At 53.4% G+C, this 20,460-nt stretch overlaps 2 protein-coding genes across 2 annotated transcripts; one reads left to right on the top strand and one right to left on the bottom strand.

Moving 5' to 3' along the window:
• Window positions 1-11,529: 11,529 nt before the first annotated feature.
• On the top strand, window positions 11,530-16,299 carry ICAM2 (intercellular adhesion molecule 2). The gene is made up of 4 exons (XM_021678413.1): window positions 11,530-11,656; window positions 13,414-13,677; window positions 15,065-15,385; window positions 15,959-16,299. Exons 1-4 carry the CDS (start codon window positions 11,584-11,586, stop codon window positions 16,105-16,107), a joined length of 807 nt encoding a protein of 268 aa, XP_021534088.1. The 5' UTR covers window positions 11,530-11,583; the 3' UTR covers window positions 16,108-16,299.
• Window positions 16,300-17,152: 853 nt separating this feature from the next.
• Window positions 17,153-19,443, bottom strand: PRR29 (proline rich 29). The gene is made up of 6 exons (XM_044921842.1): window positions 19,384-19,443; window positions 19,026-19,101; window positions 18,745-18,851; window positions 17,568-17,794; window positions 17,327-17,403; window positions 17,153-17,181 (listed from the first exon to the last, which is right to left on the bottom strand). The coding sequence occupies exons 1-6, from the start codon at window positions 19,441-19,443 to the stop codon at window positions 17,153-17,155; spliced, it is 576 nt and encodes a 191-aa protein (XP_044777777.1).
• Window positions 19,444-20,460: the final 1,017 nt, after the last annotated feature.

Raw genomic sequence — 20,460 nt, 5'->3', positions numbered from 1 at the left:
CTGCCAGTGCACCAAACGGGACCATGCCTTCATGCCTCTGCTCCTGCTTTCTTCTGCACTTTTCACCCACATTTCTGCTTTTCCACCCGGTGTGCTGGTGGCTCAGCATTGTGCACCTTGGAATTACCTGGAGAGCTTAAAAAACACAGTATAAACATACACAAGATGCAACTTACAATGTGCGATGTTTGAGACATACTAAAAATAATGTATCTGAAATGCCAATTTCACTGTATTTTAGGAGAGTCAGAAGCAGGGCTGGGGACCAACCAGGTCTAGACCCCCCCTTGGACAGCGGATGGGTGATAAGAGCCTGTAAATGCCGGGGCTCAAGCCTACTTCCCAAGCCCCTTCTCTCATTACTCCCCCTCTGAAAGCAAGCTTGGGTCCCCAAGGTGGCACTCAGCCATCAGGGAAGTCTCGCCAGCCTCCCGCCCTCCCCCCACTACCAGGTTATTACAGTTACTACAGTCTTGGCTCTGATTAGTGATTCTGGGGCCTGATGCCTCAAGAGCCACAGACCCCACGTATCAGACAACCCATGCATTCCCCACTTTACTCCCCTGGCCTGGGGAGTGCCCAAATGCAGCAAGATGCTGTCTCTGACAAAACAGAGCAAGTCTGAATTAGGAAGGAACGAATGTGAGGCACAGCAATCTATAGTGAACTGCTTACACGCTTGTATTTTCCTCAGTACAATGCGATTTCGCTTTGACCATCTGAGAACTCGAAAAGCAATTGCCAAAATGCTATATTACTTCCTAAAGCTCGAACCAAAATGCATGTGGAGATGTTCTCAAACATTGATGCCTTTTCACCCGCCCTCTTTTTGTGAAGACCCAGCAGCAAATTAAGCCACTGGTGCCAGAGCCAATCCAAGCAATGGGCAATTTTATTCTGGAACATTCCTTGGTTGACTGATCAGTTTCTCTGGCATGATTCACGGTTTCTTATTCCACACTCTGGTTGCACAGGGCAGAAACCAGCTGAAACTGGCTTAAGCAAAAATGGCAAAAGGATAGGCTCATGGAAACCAATCTTCAGGAATAGGCTTCAGGAATGGCTGCAGACAGGGGCTGGAACGCCATCAGAACGTTTTCACCTCTTCTCTGTGCGTTTTGACCTCTTCACCTCCTGCAGATCCCCCTTCTCCTTTGACTGGGGGGATAGCCTCAGGTAGCATCTGTCCTCTGACCTCTGCAACCAGGCAGAAAAAAGGCTCTTTCCCTAACTTGTTAAACACCACCACCACGACAAACCCTCAAGGTAAGACCTGAAGGTGGGGTACTATGATGCCAACCTTGGACCAATCATTTGGCAGGAAAGTGGGGTCGAGTTGGAGGACAGAAGTTCCCTAGAAAACCTTCCAGAGTAGAGAAAGGAGGGGTTCCCCTCAAAAAAGGCCAAGTCCAGCATAACTCCTGGGGAAATTGCAAGTGGGACATGCATCCTAATTTGTGTCTATGACAGATGCCATCAAAAGTTTCAAGTCACATGGGCTCCTCCAAGCTTTGGGCCTTGATGCCCTCCCACCCAACGTCCCACATTGGCTTTGTTTCCGCCGGCAGTATGACAGGGAGATTCCAAAAAGAACATTTGTGAAGATGCTGATGCACAAAAATACCAAGAGAGATTGTTCCAGAGCCCAGCAGACCCTCCGCGTTCATGGTCTTGATTGCCCTGTGGTCTCTCACGTGATCTAATTTGTGACTTTGCTAAGCCAGGAATTTAAATGGTATGTGGGGCTGGCTTGTGGAAGCAAGATCCCCTGCCTCTGTGTGAGCCGAGCTGGCTGCCCAGCACCCACCTCTGCACCTGGCTTTGATACTTTCTGCCTATTGGTACAAAACCACTCTGCTAGGGTAGGGTTTTTGTTTTGTTTTTTTTTTAAAGATTTTATTTATTTATTTGACAGAGAGAGCGATAGCGAGAGCAGGAACACAAGCAGGGGGAGTGGGAGAGGGAGAAGCAGGCTTCCCGCCGAGCAGGGAGCCCGATGTGGGACTCAATCCCAGGACCCTGGGATCACGACCTGAGCCGAAGGCAGACGCTTAACGACTGAGCCACCCAGGTGCCCGGGTTTTTTTTTTTTTTAATTGCTGGGCGAGGTGGCAAATGTGGCAAGATCTGCGAAAGCAATGGTTCTTAGTCACAAAGAGAAGTTTCTCGTGGCAGGGCATGTCAATTAGGGGCAGACCCAGCTCTGTGACAGTGACTAGCCTCCTGCAGGGGGACAACAGGGGGCTCCTCCTGGAACTGTCCGTGCATCAAAGGCCCCCAGCGGTGTAGACGCTGCATATCCAAAGAGAGAGTAGGGGGAGAGTGTACGGCAGTTCCTCAGAATCTTGCACCTAGAATTATCCTATGACTTGGTTAATTCCACTTATGGGGCCTACACCTCGCAGAGCTGAAAGCAGGGCCTCGAGGACGTATCTGTGCCCACGCTCATAGCAGCCTGATGCACAGTAGCCAAAAGGTGGAAGGAACGCAGGTGTCCATCAACCAATGTATGGATAAGGAACGGTGGTGTGCACAGGCGGCCGAGTGTCACTCAGCCTTAAAAAGGAAGCAGATTCTGACACCCGACTCTGACACGGACGATCCTTGAGGACATCCCGCGAAGTGAAGCAAGCCAGTCACAAAAGGACAGGTACTGTAGGCTCCTATTGCTATGTGGTTCCTGGAGTAATGGGATCTGTACAGAGAGAACAGTGGTTGCCAGGGGCTGGGAGGGGGCAGGAACCGGGAGTTAGTATCTAATGGGACAGAGTTTCAGTTTGGGAAGATGACAGTGCTTTGGAGGTGGGCGGCGGTGATGGTGGCAGGACAGCGCGAATGTTCCCGAAGGCCATAGCATGGTGCCCTAAAAGTGGTTAACACGGTACCTTTTCTGTTGCGTGTATTTTGCCACCGTTTAAAAAAAATACAAACAGGAGTGGTCTGAAAGTGAGGTTCGCCTGAGGGGGGAGCCTGCCACAGGAAAGCACGTGACTCGGGCGTGAGGAGGGAGGGAGGAGTCTGAATTCACACACGCAGAGCCACACAACCGCAGAAGTGGGAGTACCTTGTCCCCTCCTCGGATCCCGGCCGCTGGATCCCGGGCTGCCCTGCGTCCCCGCCCCCCGCCCACCCAGCCCAGTCCTCCCATCAGCAACGACGACGACGGGTAAGGTCACGCCTCTCCCTTCTCTCTTGGCAGCCTGGAAGGGGTTTCCCACGGACTGTCAAGGCCCGACTTCTAGTCCCTTCCCCTCTCTTGGCCTGTTTCCCTGGCCAAAGCGGGCAGAGACCCCCAGAGTTCCTTCTGGGCCGATGTTCCCCGCCGGGTGAAGCTCCCCCCTGTCATCTCTGAGTTCACGAGTTTATTGACCTTGCTTTTATGGTTGCTTCCTGTTTTTGTCCCGCTTCCTCTCCTGTTCTGTCATCAGGTGACGGATTTAGAAGCGAGGGGCTGCCTTCTGGCCCGTGGGCCCACGTGGGTAAGGCCTGAGCCCTCTGCGCTGTGCTCCGAGCGGATGCAGAGAGAAAGGGATGGTCCCCTTCCTCTGGGGATTGCATCTGGGGTTCCTGACGAATCTCTCTTCTTTCTTACTATAGGTCACACAGGTTTTGCTAGTTTATTCCTCTTTTACTGCTACTGTAAATGGTGTGCTTTTAAAATTTTGTTATTGTATGTTACTGATAGACATAAAAGCAACTTATTTTTTGGATCTTGATCTGATAGCTAGTTGCCTTGCTAAAGTCCCTTGTTGTTTCGAATCACTTGTCTGGTCATTCTTTTGGATTTTCTACCCAGGCAATCGTATCATATGGAAATACTGAGAGTTTATCTAGGACCTCTGGAGCAATGGTAAAAATAGCAGAGATAGTGGGCATCCTCATCTGGTTCCTGCTTTTATAGGAAATGCTCCTAAGATTTACTCATTAAATATAATATATGCATAAGCTTTTTGTAAATTCTCTTTACCAGTTTAAAGAAGTTTCCTTGGGGCGCCTGGGTGGCTCAGATGGTTAAGCGTCTGCCTTCGGCTCAGGTCATGATCCCGGGGTCCTGGGATCGAGCCCGCATCAGGCTCCTGGCTCAGCGGAGAGCCTGCTTCTCCTTCTCCCTCTGCCTCTCCCCCTGCTCATGCTCTCTCTCTCTATCTCTATCTCTGTGTCTCAAATGAATTAATAATAATAAAAAATCTTTAAAAATAAGAAAAAATTAGGGCGCCTGGGTGGCTCAGTTGGTTGAGCGACTGCCTTCGGCTCAGGTCATGATCCTGGAGTCCCGGGATCGAGTCCCGCATCGGGCTCCCTGCTCAGCGGGGAGTCTGCTTCTCCCTCTGACCCTCCTCCCTCTCGTGCTCTCTGTCTCTCATTCTCTCTGTCTCAAATAAATAAATAAAAAATAAAATCTTTAAAAAATAAGTAAGTAAATAAATAAATAAAAATAAGAAAAATTTAAAAATAAAGAAGTTTCCTTCTAGGGGTGCCTGGCGGGCTCAGTCAGTGGAGCATGTGACTCCTGATCTCGGGGTTGTGAGTTCGAGCCCCATGTTGGGTGTAGAGATGACTTAAAAATAAAATCTCAAAAAAAAGGTTTCCTTCCAATCTGCTAAGATCTTTTTCATGAAACGATATTGAATGTTCTCTCTCTCTCTTTTTTTTTTTCTGGATGATCCTATGTTTTTCTTCTTAAATCTGTTAATGTAAGTTTTTAGTTTGAGCTCCTCTAAAGGCAGAGCCTGGAACAAGGACTTGGGTTCAGGTAGGTTATTTAAGAGGTGATTCCAGAAAGCTGGGAATGAAAGAGCAGGGGGATCTGAGAGGGGAAGGAAGAAAAGCCGATTAAAGGTGCCTTGACTGCGGTCATGGATGCAGGCAAAGAAGGCTTGACTCTCTGCAACCTTGGAGAATCCTGCTAGATGCCTCCCACAGTTGCCCAAGGAGAAGGAAGAGGCTGGAGCTCACATCCCGCAGCTCCTGTCCTTTACTGGTTGAGGGCTGCATCTTAGGGAACTTCTCTCCCACTTTTGGGAAACACTTAGGCTGATAAGTGGCTCCTAAAGCATTGAAGAAGACCCTGAGGCAAGAAGCAAAAAGAAACATGGTATAAAGTTGAGGTGGGACACTGCAGGGTAAGGTAAGCCTAAGCTTGCATGAAATTATCTGCATTAAGTTCTGCTGATATCAGAGAAGGGCAGAAGTGATGTGACAGAGCACCAAAGTCTTCTGTTACCAACATAATAAATGATATCTGTAGGTTCTCTTCTATTGTTAAACAACTTTTGCATACCCAAGATAAGGTCAATTTGGATGTGATATATATATATATTTACACACTGCTAGATTTGGTTGGCTAGCATTTTTCGTATAATTGTTGCATCTATACTCATGAGTGAGTTTGGCCTCTAATCTTTCTTTCTCATCCTGTACTGGTCTCATTTTGATGTTAAGGCTAAGGTTACCCTGGCCTCATAGAAAGAGTTAGTGTTCCTGCTTTTTCCATTCTCAGGGAGAGTTTTCATAAAATTAGAACCATCTCTACTTAAACTTGCATAACACTATCTGGACCAGGTATTATCTTTGTGGGAAGATTTTAAATTATGGGTTCAGTTTCTTTAATAGTTATAGAACCATTTCGGGCTTTTTATTTCTTCTCAAGTCAAGTTTGGTAAGTTATATTTTTTTAAGATTTGGCCTGCTTTGTTTCTTTCTTTCTTTTTTTTTTTTTTTTGCATAAGTCATTTATAGTCTTTTAAAATTTTTAATTGTGGTAAAAAACACATACCATAAAATTTACCATCTTAACCATTTTTCAGTGTAGAATTGGTTGTGTTAAGTGTATTCACGTTGTTTGGCAGCCAGTCCCCAGAGCGTTTTCATCTTGCAAAACTGAAACTATGCCGATGAAGCAGTTCACTTCCCCTCCCCCAATCACTGGCAACCATGTCGACCTTCTGTTTCTATAAATTTGTACTGTCTTCATTGTAATCCTGTAGCTATGTTCCCATTTTCATTCCTAATACTGGTGACTTGTACCTTCTTTTGTTTATAAGTAGATTTCACCAGAGATTTGCGTATACTATTAGTTTCTCCAAAGAACTTTTGGTTTTATTAATGCTGTCTACCACATCTTTGTTTTCTATTTTGTTGGGTTTTGCTCTTTATTATTCCATTTTGCGTTTACTTTGTTGTTCTGTTTACTTTGATTTCTGCTCTGATCTTTACTCCCTTTTGAGTCACTTTCGGGTTTTCTTTGCTGTTCTTTTTCTAACTTCTTAACTACATACTAAGATTGAATACTTATTTCTGACTTTTTTTCTAATACAAGCATTCAAGCCTATCCATTTCCTTTGAAGTGCCACTTTTGATGTATTCCAGACATTTTAATATAAGTATCACTCAATGCGAAGATTTTTAAAACATGTCATTACAATTTTTTCTCTGACCCATGTGTCAGAGGACGTTTTCACATTACCGAGTATATGGGGCTGTAAAGCCTATCTTTTTTTTTTTTTTTTTAAGATTTTATTTATTTATTTATTTAAGAGAGACAGAGATAGCGAGAGAGAGCACTGGTGGGGAGGAGAGGGAGAAGCAGCCTCCCCACCAAGCGAGGAGCTTGTTGCAGGACTTGATCCTAGGACCCTGGGATCATGACCTGAGCCCAAGGCAGATGCTTAACCTACTGTGCCACCCAGGCTCCCTAAAGCCTATCTTTTTGAAGAGTTTGTGTTCTCTAATTTAGAGGTGCAGATCGAGCTTTTAAATTATGTGTTTCATCTCATCCGTTCATTTACACTCTTGTTTGGTGGCTTCATTATTCCTAATTGAGAGACATGTATTATAATTCCTTGCTATAATGATGGTTTTATCTCTCTGTGGTTCTTTCAAGGCAGATGCTTACAAATTTAGGAGAATTATAACTTTCTGGTGATCTGTCCATTTAGTCCAGGCATGCATGCTATCCCTCATAATATTTTTGTCTTAGAAGTTCTCTTTCTCTGATATGAACAGAACTTTCCCAGCTTTCTTTTGGTTAGTGTTTGCCGGGTATATTCTTTCCCATCTTTTGACTTTCAACCATTCCATACTCTTATGCCTTAGGTTTGTCTCATAAATACCAGAGAACTGGGTTTTGTGGGTTTAAGATTTTATTTATTTGTTTGAGAGAGAGAGAGAGAGCACAAGCAGGGGGAGGGGTAGAGGGAGAGGGAGAAGCAGACTCCCTGCTGAGCAGGGAGCCCAATGCAGGACTCGATCCCAGGACTCTGGGATCATGACCTGAGCCGAAGGCAGACAGACGCTCAACAGACTGAGCCACCCAGGCACCCTGGGTTTTGTGTTTTCATGTTTTAAAAATCCAATCTGAGATGAGAATTTAGGAATGACTGAGTCCACAACTCCCACTATACTCTACTGAGTAAGAGTTGAGTTTAAAAACCTGCATTTTCAACAAGTTGACAAGAACCCTAATCCAGAAGTTTCTCTTTTGAGGTTGTGTGTTTGAGCTACTTATAGAAATAGACTTTATTTTTTTAGAGTAGTTTTATCTTCATAACAAAACATAAAATGGCCCCCACGCATGCACAGCCTCCCCTGTTGTCAACACCCCCCACCAGAGTGGTCCACCTGTTACGTTCAGTGATGCTACCCAGGCACATCCTTAGCACCCAAAGTCCACAGTTACATTAGCGTTCACTCTCGGTGTTGTACATTCTATGCCCTAAAAATCCTCTGTTCTCTGCCTATTCACCCTTCCCTCTGCCCCAACCCCTGGCAACCACTGATCTTGCCTAAGTTCTCATTTCACTCTATTACTTAATAGCTCCATGACCTGGGTACACAATTAATTCACCTAAGCCCCACTTCCTCAAATGCATAATCAGAATGCAGAATGGTTCCTTATTTTTGTATGAAAATTAAATAAAACAATGTATTAAAACCTCCCTTCAGTCCCTAACAGAGAATACACATCAACGAAATGTTAGTTTCCCATTCCTTCCCCCCACCCCCTTCTCTTAGTAATCGGAAATCAAGTTTTGCTGAGAAAAGGCAAAGGGATGTTCCCTTGTGACAGGGTGTATCACCAGAAATCTAAGCAGGGGAGGACACAAGAGGTTACTGCCTCCCAAACCCTCTCTCTCCAACTTGAAAAGTCCCTCCCTTTCTGCTTCCTCTCAGGAGGGTTCCCATCCATACATTATCTGTCTTCTCCATCCAACACCTCTGACCTACATCTGACAAACACACAGGTGTGTGTTTTAGTTTTGAACTTTTTAAGACTTCTCAAATTAAATATTATAAATATTACATACTTATCTTCCATATTTGTTTGCTGTTTTGTTTTCTCATGCTTCCTTCTTGCATAGAAAACTCTCCTGCAATCATTTTTTCTTCTGGATGCACATCTTTAAAAATTCCTTTAGTGGAGGTCTCTTGGGGGTAAACTCTCTCAGTCTCTGTTTATCTGTCTTTCTCTCACTTTGGTTCTTGAAAGACCGGTTTTGTTGGGAACATGAGAGAAGTCACTGGATTAAGACCCAGTCCTGACAAAACCCTTCCCCAGCCCTGTGAAGACATGAGTTCACTCCCCAAACCGACACACCAATCTCCATTCCCCTCAAATCCTCTTGTATCTTCCAGAGCAGAGCATCTTAACTCTTCCAGCTTTATTGTCCCCTTCACTGGAGAACTCAGAGACCTAAAGAACAAGGCAGGGAGTATTTGGTGGTAGAACAGCGCTCCAAGAAGGAGCACCTGAATTTCTTCTCTCATCTACATGATGGTCGGGTTCCTCTCATCCCTGGGCAGCTTCTTGGTGATAGGAAGTGTTGGTCTTCCCTCTTTGTTTGGAAGCATCCATCTGGCCTTCTAGGGTCTGATCATCAGGCCCCCGAATCCACATCATTCTCTCTCCTGGAAGGCCTTGCAGCCTCATGCCAAGACAGCACCCCCGCCCCCCACACCGCCTTCCCATTCTGCCCCAAAAGTTCTGTGAGGCAGAACGGGGCTCCAAGTAACTCCCGGTTCACAAGGACCCTGACTCCAATGGGCAGGTTTGAAGGGCCAGAACCTTCCAGCCTGGAAAGCACAGAGTCATCACCAGCCCCTCCACCCAGAGGCCACCCCATAGCCAGCACACAACCTGGGACAATTCTGGGTCACCTTCCCTCCACCACTGAGTCCAGTTCCTCTCTATCAGCTTCTGCACTTGCCGGGGGCATAAGTGCAGATAGCTGCTGGTTCATGGGTGCCCGCTGTTAGGATCAGGAAGAGAAGGGCTTGTTCCTACCAGTTCCGGTTCAGAGAGTCCCAGGAAAACCACTGTCCAGGCTTCACTCTGAGGGCCCATCTTTGGGGGGTGAGGGGCCCTGGTTGGCCTTGTTAGGTGTTCAGCCAAGCTCCGTGGCCTGGGGATCAGCAGAGACATCAGCAGGAGAAAGGTACACTGGACAGGCCCAAAAAGAAAGACCCCATGCAATCTTATCTGGGTGGTACACCAAAACAAACTACTTCTTCTCTTCATTTACTCAACCATTCCTCCATCCCTCCATCACAGTTACTCAGCATCAACGGTTCGCCAGGTAGTACCTACCATACCCGCGGCAGAACAGTAAGCAGTTCTAGGATCAGCTTCTGCCCTGCTGGACAGGCCAGTGGGGAGGGAGGGGCAGTTGATGTGTAAGCTATCAGATGCACAGCCACATTCCCATGCCTGGAGATCAGAGAGGAAGTGGTGGGTGGGAACAGGGGCTGAGGGCTTACAGCAGGACCTTGGCCCCCAGAAGCTTCACTTGAACACTGGTGGGGATGGAGTCAGGCTGGCCCAGCTGTGTGTGCAGTTGGGATTCACAGGCACAGACCCTTCCAGAAGATGTTTGGAGAGCTCCCTGGGCGTGAGCCACACACACACACACACACACACACACACACACACACACACACACACACACACACACCACAACCACTACCCCCGCCTAGCCCCTTATGGCAAGGGGGGCCCCAGCAATTTCCTTTGGCCTTCTGCTGTCTTGCATTTCTCTCGCAAGGGTCTCCTGGGCGTGTAGCTTCTAAGAATCCTTCTCTTGCCCCTGCTCTGTGGGCTTCCTCTCACTCATAAAGACTTCACTCTCTCCTAGGGATGTGACCTTGGCAAGTCAATCACTCTGTGCCTCTGTTTCCCCATTGGTAAGATGGGGACAGTGAGAGTACCTACCTCACAGAGGTAGAGCGCTTCTGACAGTGCTGAGCTGTAGTCAGTTCACTACTGCATTATTTTTGTTATGATTTTTGCTGTTATCGCTCTCAGCATCATTATTATTCTGACCCAGTAGAGACCACAGGGTCTCCAGCACAGCAGTGCCCGCTGTCGGAGCCCCAGGGCCGCACCCTCAGCCTCCCCGTGGGCTGGACGAGTGTTCCCTGCAGCGCCACATGGACCAGATCCTGGGCTGGGGTTACAGCTCGCGCTTTCCTCCATCTTCTGTCTACATCACTCCAAAGCAGTGCCATCCAGGGACGTCCCTGGCTCCAGGCTGACCAGCAGCCCTTGCCCACCGCACACGGTGGTGACAGCTTTTGGCTTCAGTAGCCAAAGAGAAGGGGACAACTTCATTCCACCCTCATAACCCAGAACCGAGTTAGGCCTGAGCCCTGAAAATGCCGGGGCACCCCTTGTTAAAGCAAGGAGACCCACTCCTCTCCTGCCTCTCCCAGGCCCTGCTGGCCCCGGGGACTCCTGCTTCTGGGGATTCCCTCAGTAGGTGACAAAGCCTTTCTAGAAACGCACTGCAACGCCTCAGGCCCTGAGCGCCCCTCCCCAGACCAGGGCTCCCTGCCCAGAATGGTTGGGGGGAGACACCATAAGCCAGGCCCTAGAAATGGAGGCTGGGGGTTTGGGCTACAGCCAGATTGAGCCCCATTACTCTGTGCCTGGGCTGCTGGGCACTCTTGTGGGAGCTCTTCCCTCAAGTTGTCCCTATCAGCTGAGTCCGGGCAGGGTGAGGTTGCAAGCCGGGTGGGTGTTGAGCTTTCAATAGCCGTGCCAAGGTGGGGGGTGTCCATCTGAGCACTTCCACTGCCTGCCCGGGTCTGCTTAGAGAAGGCCAGCTCCCGGCCTGCTTTGCGAAGGAGACAGCCTGTCCTGGACAGACCTGACTTCGGATATTCTCTTCCCAGGAGGGAACTCGATAATGTGTCCTGTGGGATTGGGGGTTCTCAGGTCTGGGGCTTGTAGGCATCATGGTCCTTTGTGCACACACAGTGCCCTGAACCCCATGTGCAGGCACATCACTCACATGCGTACCCACCGCTTGCACTGACCCCCAGAACAGTGACATGGCAGGAGGCCAGGTCATACCCCAGCTTATCGGCTACCTCCCAGCTTCCTCTGCCTGCGTTCCTGCAGGCCTGGAGCTCTGAGAGCTGGCCTTCCACGTGGCTTCCAGAAGACCTCTCAGATAATGAGAGGAAATGTGGTCATCAGCTCATAGAAGACTGGGGTTCCGGACTACAGCTCTAGGCCACCACTCCCTGACCTGGGTCCACCATCTCCCTCCAGGAGGCCCTCGGCTGTTCCCAGTGAGCCTGTGGATGCCACTCGAGATGTCCCCTTTTGGCTGCTGGGGCCTGCCTGCCGCCCTTCTTGCCCTGTTCTGCTGCCCAGGTGAGCTGGTACCTGGGGATCCTGACTTGGCATGTGCCAGGCCAGAGGGGGGGCTGCCTGTCCCCCTGGCTTCAGGCGTGGGAGGCGGGGCTGGTCCTGAAGTCACTGAGGCTTTGAAAACAGGGGCAGCCCACCCTGGGCGCTGGATGCTCTACCAGCCTGGCTCCCCCATGATCCTGGATGGGGGGGTGGGGAAGCTGGTCTTTTGGAAAGCAGGTTGAACAGGCTCCACGGCTGCATGGCCTGTGGAAGTGGCAGGTTGTGGAAGCTGAATGGTGGGCTGCGTGGGGGCCTGAGGCAGGAGGGGATGCTGGGGTTCGAGGGAAGGTGAGGGAATGCCCCAGCTGTTCTTCAGATGTGGTCCAGGGACAGCAGGGGGCAGCAGAGGACATGGCCTTTTCACGACCCCAGGGAGTCAGGGGACTGTGAAGGGAAATGCTACCATGTGCTCAGCACTCTGTTTTGGACAACCTGGCAGGTGCTTTTCAAGGGCTAGCTCACCACAACCGTGCAGGAAAGGGATTACTAGTCCGTTTGACAGGTGAAGAAACAGGTTCAGAGAGAGAAATCACCTTGCCCAGGGTCACACAGCTGGTACATGGCAAACTCAGGATTCAAATCCAGCTCTGTCTACCTGCAAAGCTCCTTTCTTGCCACTTCAGTATATGCCACTCACTGAGCGCTGAGTGGGGACTTGCTGGTGTGGGGGAAGCACAGGATAGGCCCCGCTGGTTGAGATCAAGGACCTTCTGAGTGGGAGCTGAGCTCTGAGGACTCAATCTTGAGGCATCAAATACTTCTGGATGTCTGTCACACACAGGGCATTGTGCTAAGCACTGAGGGAAACCTATAAAATCTCAGCCCTGCCTTCTAGAAGCTCTAAAACTTCTAAGGGAGAGTTGGCATGGATATCAATCATTTGCAAGGTGGTCCCATTATCTTCCTGAACTCCTCTCCCCCTGCCTTCCTCCTCACTGAGCTCTAGCTGTCCTGATCTTGCCATTCCTCAAGCACACCAAGCATGCCCTTGACCCAGGGTCTGAAGGCTGGGAACACTCCCTGCTCGCCAGATATCTGCAGGGCTCACACCCACCTCTTTTCATGTCTGTGCTCAAATGTCAATGCCTTGGTGAGGCCCGTGCTGACCACCCTATTAAAATGGCAACTCCACCTCATTCCTGTTTCCTGTCCCAGGCACTGATCACCGTCGGACAGGGCTGGATATTTCACTTGTTGATTATTGTCTCTCCCCTTCATGACAAAGGGAGCTCTGCAAGGGCAGGGTTTGGTCTGCTTTGGTCACTGCTGTGTCGTCAGAGCCTAGAACAGGGCCCAGCACACAACAGGTATTTACAAAGTATTTGCAGAAGAAAGGAAAGGAGGGAGGAAAAGGTTGAACCTAGGGCCACAGGGACCCAGAGCACCCAGTCCGCCTCCGTCTCTGAGAGGTCTTCATGGAGGAGGGGACATTTGGGCTGGGCTTTGAAGGTCGCATAGGATCCCTCTACATGGAGATGGAAGACGTGCACGGAGGAGACTCATCTGAAGGTGGTGGGCTGGAGGAAGAGCTGTGGGGTCGCCTCCGCGGTCTGGACACGGGGCGATACATAAGGCCTGACCAAGGGGACAGTAGCAGACGGGCCATCTCTGGCCTATCTTCTTGGGTACCTGCCCCGCGATCAGACTGCCGGTGGTGGGCGGGCCCACTGGGCAAGGGCAGCAGACACGTTTGCTGCCCAGTCTTTCTGCTCTTCCAGGATCTGGTGAGGGGTTCGAGGTGCACATGTATCCGGAGCAGCTTGTGGTGGAGCCTGGAGGGTCAAAGTTGATCAACTGTAGTACCAGCTGTGCCCAGCCGCAGACCGGTGGCCTGGAGACCGCCCTAACCAAGACCCTGCTGGAGTCGGGAGCTCAGTGGAAGCAGTACTTGGTCTCCAACATCTCCCAGGACACAGTCATCCACTGCTACTTCACCTGCTTCGGGAATCAGAAGTTAAAGAGCCTCAACATCAGCGTGTTCTGTGAGTGCCACCCTGCGGGGCCCTCCTCCCCAGGGCCGAGCCCGTGTCTCCTGACTGTTTGCACAGCAACTCTGGTACTGCTCCTGGGCACTCGCTTTGGCCCCCACCTCCCTGGGCTCCTGGGGGGATGGGGAGCGGGACCCCGGCCATGGGCTCAGAGTCTGCTCGCACCCTTCACTGGACTCCGTGAGCCTGCTGGCCACGCCACCTCCGAGGCTTGCTCAGAGGATAGTCCAAGCAAGGTTTGCACAAACTGACAAGTCATTTCCCCGGCAGTGCTCACAGTCTCCTACCTGCTCAGGAGCAGCCCATCACCGGACACCCCCCACCCCACCACAAATAGCGGGGCGCCAACAGAAGGGCCACCGTGCTCTCCGGTCGCCCCTTCACCTCACGGAGAGAAGGATAAGGCATGACCTGGTGCTTTTATATTCCTTTTTTTTTTTTAAGATTTATTTATTTGAGAGGGCTGGGGAGGGAAGGAGGGGAGAGGGAGAGAGAACACGAGCAGACTCGGGGCTGAGCGCGGAGCCGGACACAGGGCTTGATCTCACAGGCCTGAGATCACGACCTGAGCAGAAACTGAGAGTTGGGTGCTTAACCGACTGAGCCACCCATGTGCCCCTGCTTTTATATTCCTGAGGGCCCCTGGCAAATGTGTGACCATCACCCATACACACCTGTGCACGGGCCATGGAGACCTCCCCATAGGGCAGGATTCTCTCAACGTCTTGGCACCAAGGGTATGGCTTGGGTCCTCCCCATGACCAGCATCAGTGGATCAAGTGAATAGAAAGATGTTCTAAATCCAACATATTACCTTGGGGTGATGGGGGCAAGGTATTCTAGTTCGAAAGGGAATCCATGATACCACTGAGGACCCCGTTTAATAGATAAGGGATGGCAGGTCTAACTAAGCAAGGCAGGTCTGACTCCAGCCCCCACCCCTTAAGTGGGGACCCCACAACTCTTGGCCCAGTTCCAGTGAGCACCCCCTTCTTAGTCTCAATATAATTATCCAGCTGTTTAATACGGAAATTTGTGTTTGATTTCTGGAGAAGGAGACAGATCCATTTTTTTTTGTTTCTGGTTGGCTGTACAATTTCTAGACCTCCTCTTTGTAGACCCCTGGCCACCTCCATTCTTGTCAAGTCCAGAAAACGTCATGTTGATAAAACTCCTGGCCAATCCATCCTTCACCCTGAACTACTTCCTCTGTCCTCTCCCTATGCTCTAGAGCAGGCCAGGCCCCAGCCCGCTTCCTCACCACGTCCAGCCGAGGCCCTGAGAACACTGCGGCGCCAGGGGATGGGCCAGGCCGGAGGGTGGGGGGGCTGCTGGGACTGCACCCCCATCCTGACCAGCCCTCCCTTCTCCTTCCCTGCAGACCCTCCAAAGCAAGTGCTGCTGAAGCTGCAGCCCGCGTGGGTGGCTGTGGGGAGATCCTTCACCGTCGAGTGCCACGTGCCGGCTGTGAAACCCCTCGAGAGCCTCACTCTCACCCTGCTCCGTGGCCAGGAGGCCCTGTGCAACAAGACCTTTGCGAGGGGAGACAGTGGCACCCGAGGGGCCACGGCCACACACAACAGCACGGCTCACAGGGAAGACGGCCACCACAACTTCTCGTGCCACGCCCGCCTAGATCTGCGGTCTCTCGGCGGGGGCATCGTTCACCGTGTCTCCGAGCCCCAGATGCTCAAGGTCTATGGTGAGGGGCGCCCCCCAGATGGGAGGGGTGGGAGAGGGCATTCGCTTTCAGTTCCTTAGGGGAAGAAAAAGCCCTCAGCACGCCCTCCGCCAGCCCAGGGGACAGGCACCCAGGGACCCCACGCTGAATCCCGGGGCTTCCCTCTTGCTCTTCGGGACCTTGACCAAGTCACCCCCCTCTCTCTGGCCATGGCCCCTCTCTACGTTCAGAGGCTGGGCCCAGAGGTCCCCTGGAGCTCTGCTGTTCTGTGACTCTTGATGGCCAAGGTGTTCCCTGTCTTCAGAGACTTTGGTAGAAGCTCACTCAGCTCTGCCCGGGGCGGGGCTGGGCTGGGACCACGCCGCGGTCCAGGCCACGGTGGCCAGCATACATACGCTGCTGCCAAGGGCCGGTGGCCTGGACCCTGGCCTACCTTTCTCCGAGATCCTACACCATTAGCCCTTCATCTCTGCAGCTCAGGTGGCTGCAAGATGGATGAGGCGTGGGCGGGTGACAGGCGGACCCCTCCCCCGTGGGCCCTGGCCTCGAGCACCGGAGGACTTCTGAGACCACTGCCCCCTCTTCCCTCCCCAGAGCCCAGGCCAGACAACCAGATGGTCGTCATCATCTCTGTCGTGTCGGTGCTGCTGTTCTTGTTTGTGACATCCATCCTCCTGTGCTTTGTCTTGGGCCAACACTGGCGCCAGAGGCGGATGGGCGCTTACGGGGTACAGGATGCTTAAGCAGGGCCGAAGTCGGGCCGACTGGGCACAGCCTACATGAGTGGCACGGCCACCAGCGCCGCAGCCCCTGGAACTCAGCACGACTCCTCGGGATCGTGGTCCAGCCCTGGCTACAGGACTGTAACAAGCAGCCGAGGACATCGGGGTCATTTCCTTTTCTAGTCTGCATATAAACACCTGGACTTAACCCTGTGCCTCCATGTCTTCTCCTGGGATAGAACTCCACGGCCAGGAAAGGCACCCACCAGGCCTGGACTTCTCCCCAGAGGTCTCCTAAGCCTCCCTCCCCCCTCGCCTTTACAGGGGCCTTCCAGAGCCCCAGCCAGCCCAGGCCCTGGGGCGCCCCCATGCTGACCAGCCCAGGCACCAGACACCCTTCGTCGCGGAGCCCTGAGTGACTAATTTCTCCCGAGGGACAGGGACGTGGGGGAGACACGCCCTGGCCCAGGAGGGCAGAGAGACGTTCTGTTCCTACTTGGCGCTCGGGGACCTCAGGCCACACCCAAGCAGGACATGGCTCTGACTTCTTTCTGCCAAAAGAGCCAGCTTCCTGGGGCAAGGGTGGGGTCCAAGGGAACTGGCTCAGCTCCAGGACCCTCTGAGCCAGGCCTCTCTCCCATCACTCTAGGCCTTCAGAGCCTTGGACAACAAAAGCCGTCCTCCCCTTACCTCCTGCTCTGTCGACAGATTTGGCCACCAAGGCCCCACAGCCCTGGCCCTCCCACATAGGGGTGAGTGGAGGAGGTCGAGCGAGGGAGGGCTCTGGTTCCCAGACCCCCAGGCCCCCCCACCGGCGGCTTCCCAGCCCTGGATGATGCTTGGAGGGGTCTGTGCTCCAGGGCAGAGATGAGGCCAGTTCAAGGTCTCCATGTGGTGAAGAAGGTTTTGATTCACCCAGGAGAGGGCCTGGCTGTGGTTGAGGGAGTGGGGGAGGGCTGCCGGGCACGGCTGCAGAGTCGTAGGCACTAGAGGGGCACCTAGGGGCTCCAGGGCTCTTTCCAGCTCTGCGGTGAAGCTGGCAGGGTCCCAGGGCCGATGTCTGTCCTCACGGGAGGCTCTCGGCATCATAGTAGTCTGGGGAGAGACAGTACCCGTATCTTGGCTCCGGACAGGCCAGCTGCCTGTAGCAGTGATGATAGGCGCTCCCCCACCCCCAACACGGCCCTCCTGGCCTCCTGACACATCCCTGGGCCCCACTGCCCCCCTACCCTGCCCCTACCTGAAGCCGGGGGTACATCCGCACCCACAGTGCCTGTGGCACTGGGGGGTGGGGGTGGGGGCACGGTTATGGTTCTTCTGATATAGAGAAAAGAAAGACCCCCCCCATCAGAAGTGGTCTCTGGGGTCTCACCCAGAAGTATCTCCACCCCCACCCCCCACCCCCCAGCTCCTGGTGAGCTCTTCCAGCCCAGCCCCAGAGCAGGACTCTGGCAACGCCCAGATCCCCCAGCCTCACTTACCCCCTCCTTTTCCCAGAGGCAGGAGGGCAGTGCTGAATCCTGGATGTGTCCTGCAAGTGAGGCTGATGTGGGGGCAGGGAAAGGAAAGGGACTGGCCAGGGTAGCGAGGGGCCCAGCACGGGCATTGGGCAGGGCAGGTAGTGGTGATGAAACACCAAAGGCCCTTCCTCCTGGGCTTGCATCTCCTCCTCCTCCTCCTCCGCCTCCTGTGGACCCTCCAGGTAGACCTGGGGATTGTGGGAAAGGGGGAGGAGGGATGATGATATGGGAGACCCAACGTCCCTACCCCCACTTCTCTGTTCCTCTAATTTCTCCAGAGGAACATCATAAACTGGCTTCCCTTTATCGAGCAGCTAGGTACTTTGGAGACGTCTATTCCTTATTTTGCAAGAGGCAAAACTGAGGCTCAAAGAGGTTGAGCAACTTGTCTAAGGTCACCCAGGTAATAAGTGGCTGAGCAGGGACTGGAAGAATCCAGGTATGACTCCAGAGCGGGGTCAGGAGTCCAGTGACCTGCGTCTGGCCTCGCCCCCAGCCCCTGGACCCACCTGTGCCCCCATCAGGGAGGTGGGGTGCTCATCCCAAGGGCCCCCCTGAGGGCCAGGGTGTGAGGAGTGGTGGCAGCCCCTGCCAGCCTGGATGGTGGACACAACCTGGCCTCCTCCAAGCGGCAAAATCCTACCTGGCTTCCAAGGGCTGGTTCTAAGGTCACCTGCTCCTCCAAGGAGCCTTTCCTCATTCCCCAGTGAGTGGCGCTCACGCCTTGCCCCCCTCCCCGTGCCAGTTGGGACGAAGTCGCCTTGTATTCATAGTCATTGGTTTATTTTTTCACTTGTTCAACAAATTTCATTTGAGCCCCGAATAAGTATCGGGCACCCTGCAGACTCCAGGCACAGGGGCGCCTGTCCTCCCGGGCCTGCAGTCTAGTAGGGGGTGCACTGCAGGGAGACCTCCTTGAAAACAAGACCTGAGTGCTCTGGATTTGGGGACTCCCACCCCATGGAGGCTGCTGACTTGGGAGCCTGGCACATAATAGATGCCAAAGGGACCCAGCCGGGCGGCTGCACTGTTGCCTGGTTCGTTTTCTCCAGGATGCACCCCAGATGGATCCCCGCCCTTGGACCTGCAGGCCGGCGGCCCTGGTGGCACACCTCCACCCCACCCCCAGCTGACGCACCTGCGGGTGGCAAGAGGCTGGCCCCGGGTGGAGCGCGGCTGCCACCAGGCGACTCAGCAGCAGCTGGTGCGTCTGCGCGTTCTGCAGCAACATCAGTTCCAGCAGGTCTAGGGCGGGGGAGTTCAGCAGGCCCACGCCAGGCCTCCCACTGCCCACCGCTCCACCCCCACCGGCCCCCCCAAAGCCCAGCCCAGGACCGCGCGGAAGGGAGGTGCAGCGAGGACGCCCAGAGAATGTGCGAAGCGGAGTGGGGTACAAGGCGCGTGAGCCCCGTGTCTCACCTTCCTTCACTCGGCCGGGCTGCGGGGGCGGCGGTGGGGCGGCCCATGTGACAGGCTGCAGGACGGTCACCCCGGGCTGGGGGGAGCGGGAGACTCAGGCGAGGCGGACAAGGGATCCGGACCAACCTCTCCCCAACACCCCCCCACCCCACCCCGTGTACCCAGCGAGTGACCTCCCTCACCCCGCTGGGGCCTCGTTCTCCTCCCCGCCCGCCCCGGTTCCCCGAGTCTCCTCCTCTGCGGCTGGGGTCGCTCTCTGCTCCCACCCCACTTCCTCCAGGGGTCGGCCCCTCCACGGACGGCTCCCCAATCGGCCAAGGCCCCAGGCCTCGCCGGTAAAAGCAGGCTCAGCCCTCACCGTCCCGGCTGCACTCAGCGGTGGGGGCTGACCCCAGCTCCCTCCAGGGCCCGAGGCCATGAGGGCTCCAGTGGGTCACGGTTACCTAGGCGACGTGGGCGACGCCAGTCTCCTCCCACGCATGCGCAGGTCCCTCCCCGCCTCCGGTGCGGTGCTCGGGGCTTGCTCAGCTGCGAGGACTCCCTCCCCCAGGAGGCGGGTCCCTCTGCCAGATGTCCACCTCCAGCTCCCAGGCCGGGCATCGGGTCTTGCTCCTCGCTGTACCTTCCACCCTTGCGCACCTCCGGGACCAAGCCCGGGTGCGGGTGCGGGGGGGTCGGGGGGGAGCGGCTCATGTTTGTTGAGTGAATGAGTGAGGGGCTGGGGACACTTGGTTTTCAGGCCCCAGACTTGACTAGGGTGATGAGTTAAGCAGGAAGAGAACATTGTGTAGGAGCGGACTTGGCGGGGAAAGGCAGGTGAGTGAGGAGGGCAGAAGGTATGTTCTCGGTCACTCTGAATCAGAGGGATGTCCTTTGGGCCAGGAGTGTTTTCTGGAGCAGACCAAGGACGGTTCACAGAAAAGTCTGGGCCCTGGCCAGAAACAGGTGGCTGGCCCCTTGACGCCCCCCTCATGGCCGTTGGCTCCCTCATTCCCGGCTGCCGCTTTGCAGAGGTGGAGAGGCCTGGGGCGATCAGCACCAGAGCCCACATTATTGTCCCACAGCCGGGAAAAATCACCAAAGCAGGCATTCTTTTGATAGAAGTTATCAAGGTCTTCCTTGCATCAGAACAGGTGAGGGAAGAGATCTATTTCGGCAGCTGTGACCATCCTAAGATAGGCCCTGAGCAGCAGTCAAGGAAAATCCAGACAGGAAACTGGGATTAGCACCCATGAGTTGCCCTTCCCCCACCCTCTACTTCTGTTCAGCTCCTCTTCCTGGCAGTCCTGGTATCTAGAACCACAAAGACCATTCCCACCTCCTCTTTTGTGCCTTAGTCCCTGGGAGGGGACTGTGGGCTGAGCATTAGCTGTGAGTCTTATAGCTTCAGTGGCCATCAACCAGCTGACATCGGGCAATGTGGTGACAGTCCCTG

The sequence above is a fragment of the Neomonachus schauinslandi genome, chromosome 15 (genome assembly GCF_002201575.2).
Source record: "Neomonachus schauinslandi chromosome 15, ASM220157v2, whole genome shotgun sequence".
In the NCBI taxonomy this organism is placed as follows: domain Eukaryota; kingdom Metazoa; phylum Chordata; class Mammalia; order Carnivora; family Phocidae; genus Neomonachus; species Neomonachus schauinslandi.
This window is presented reverse-complemented; position numbering and strand designations above follow the sequence as displayed.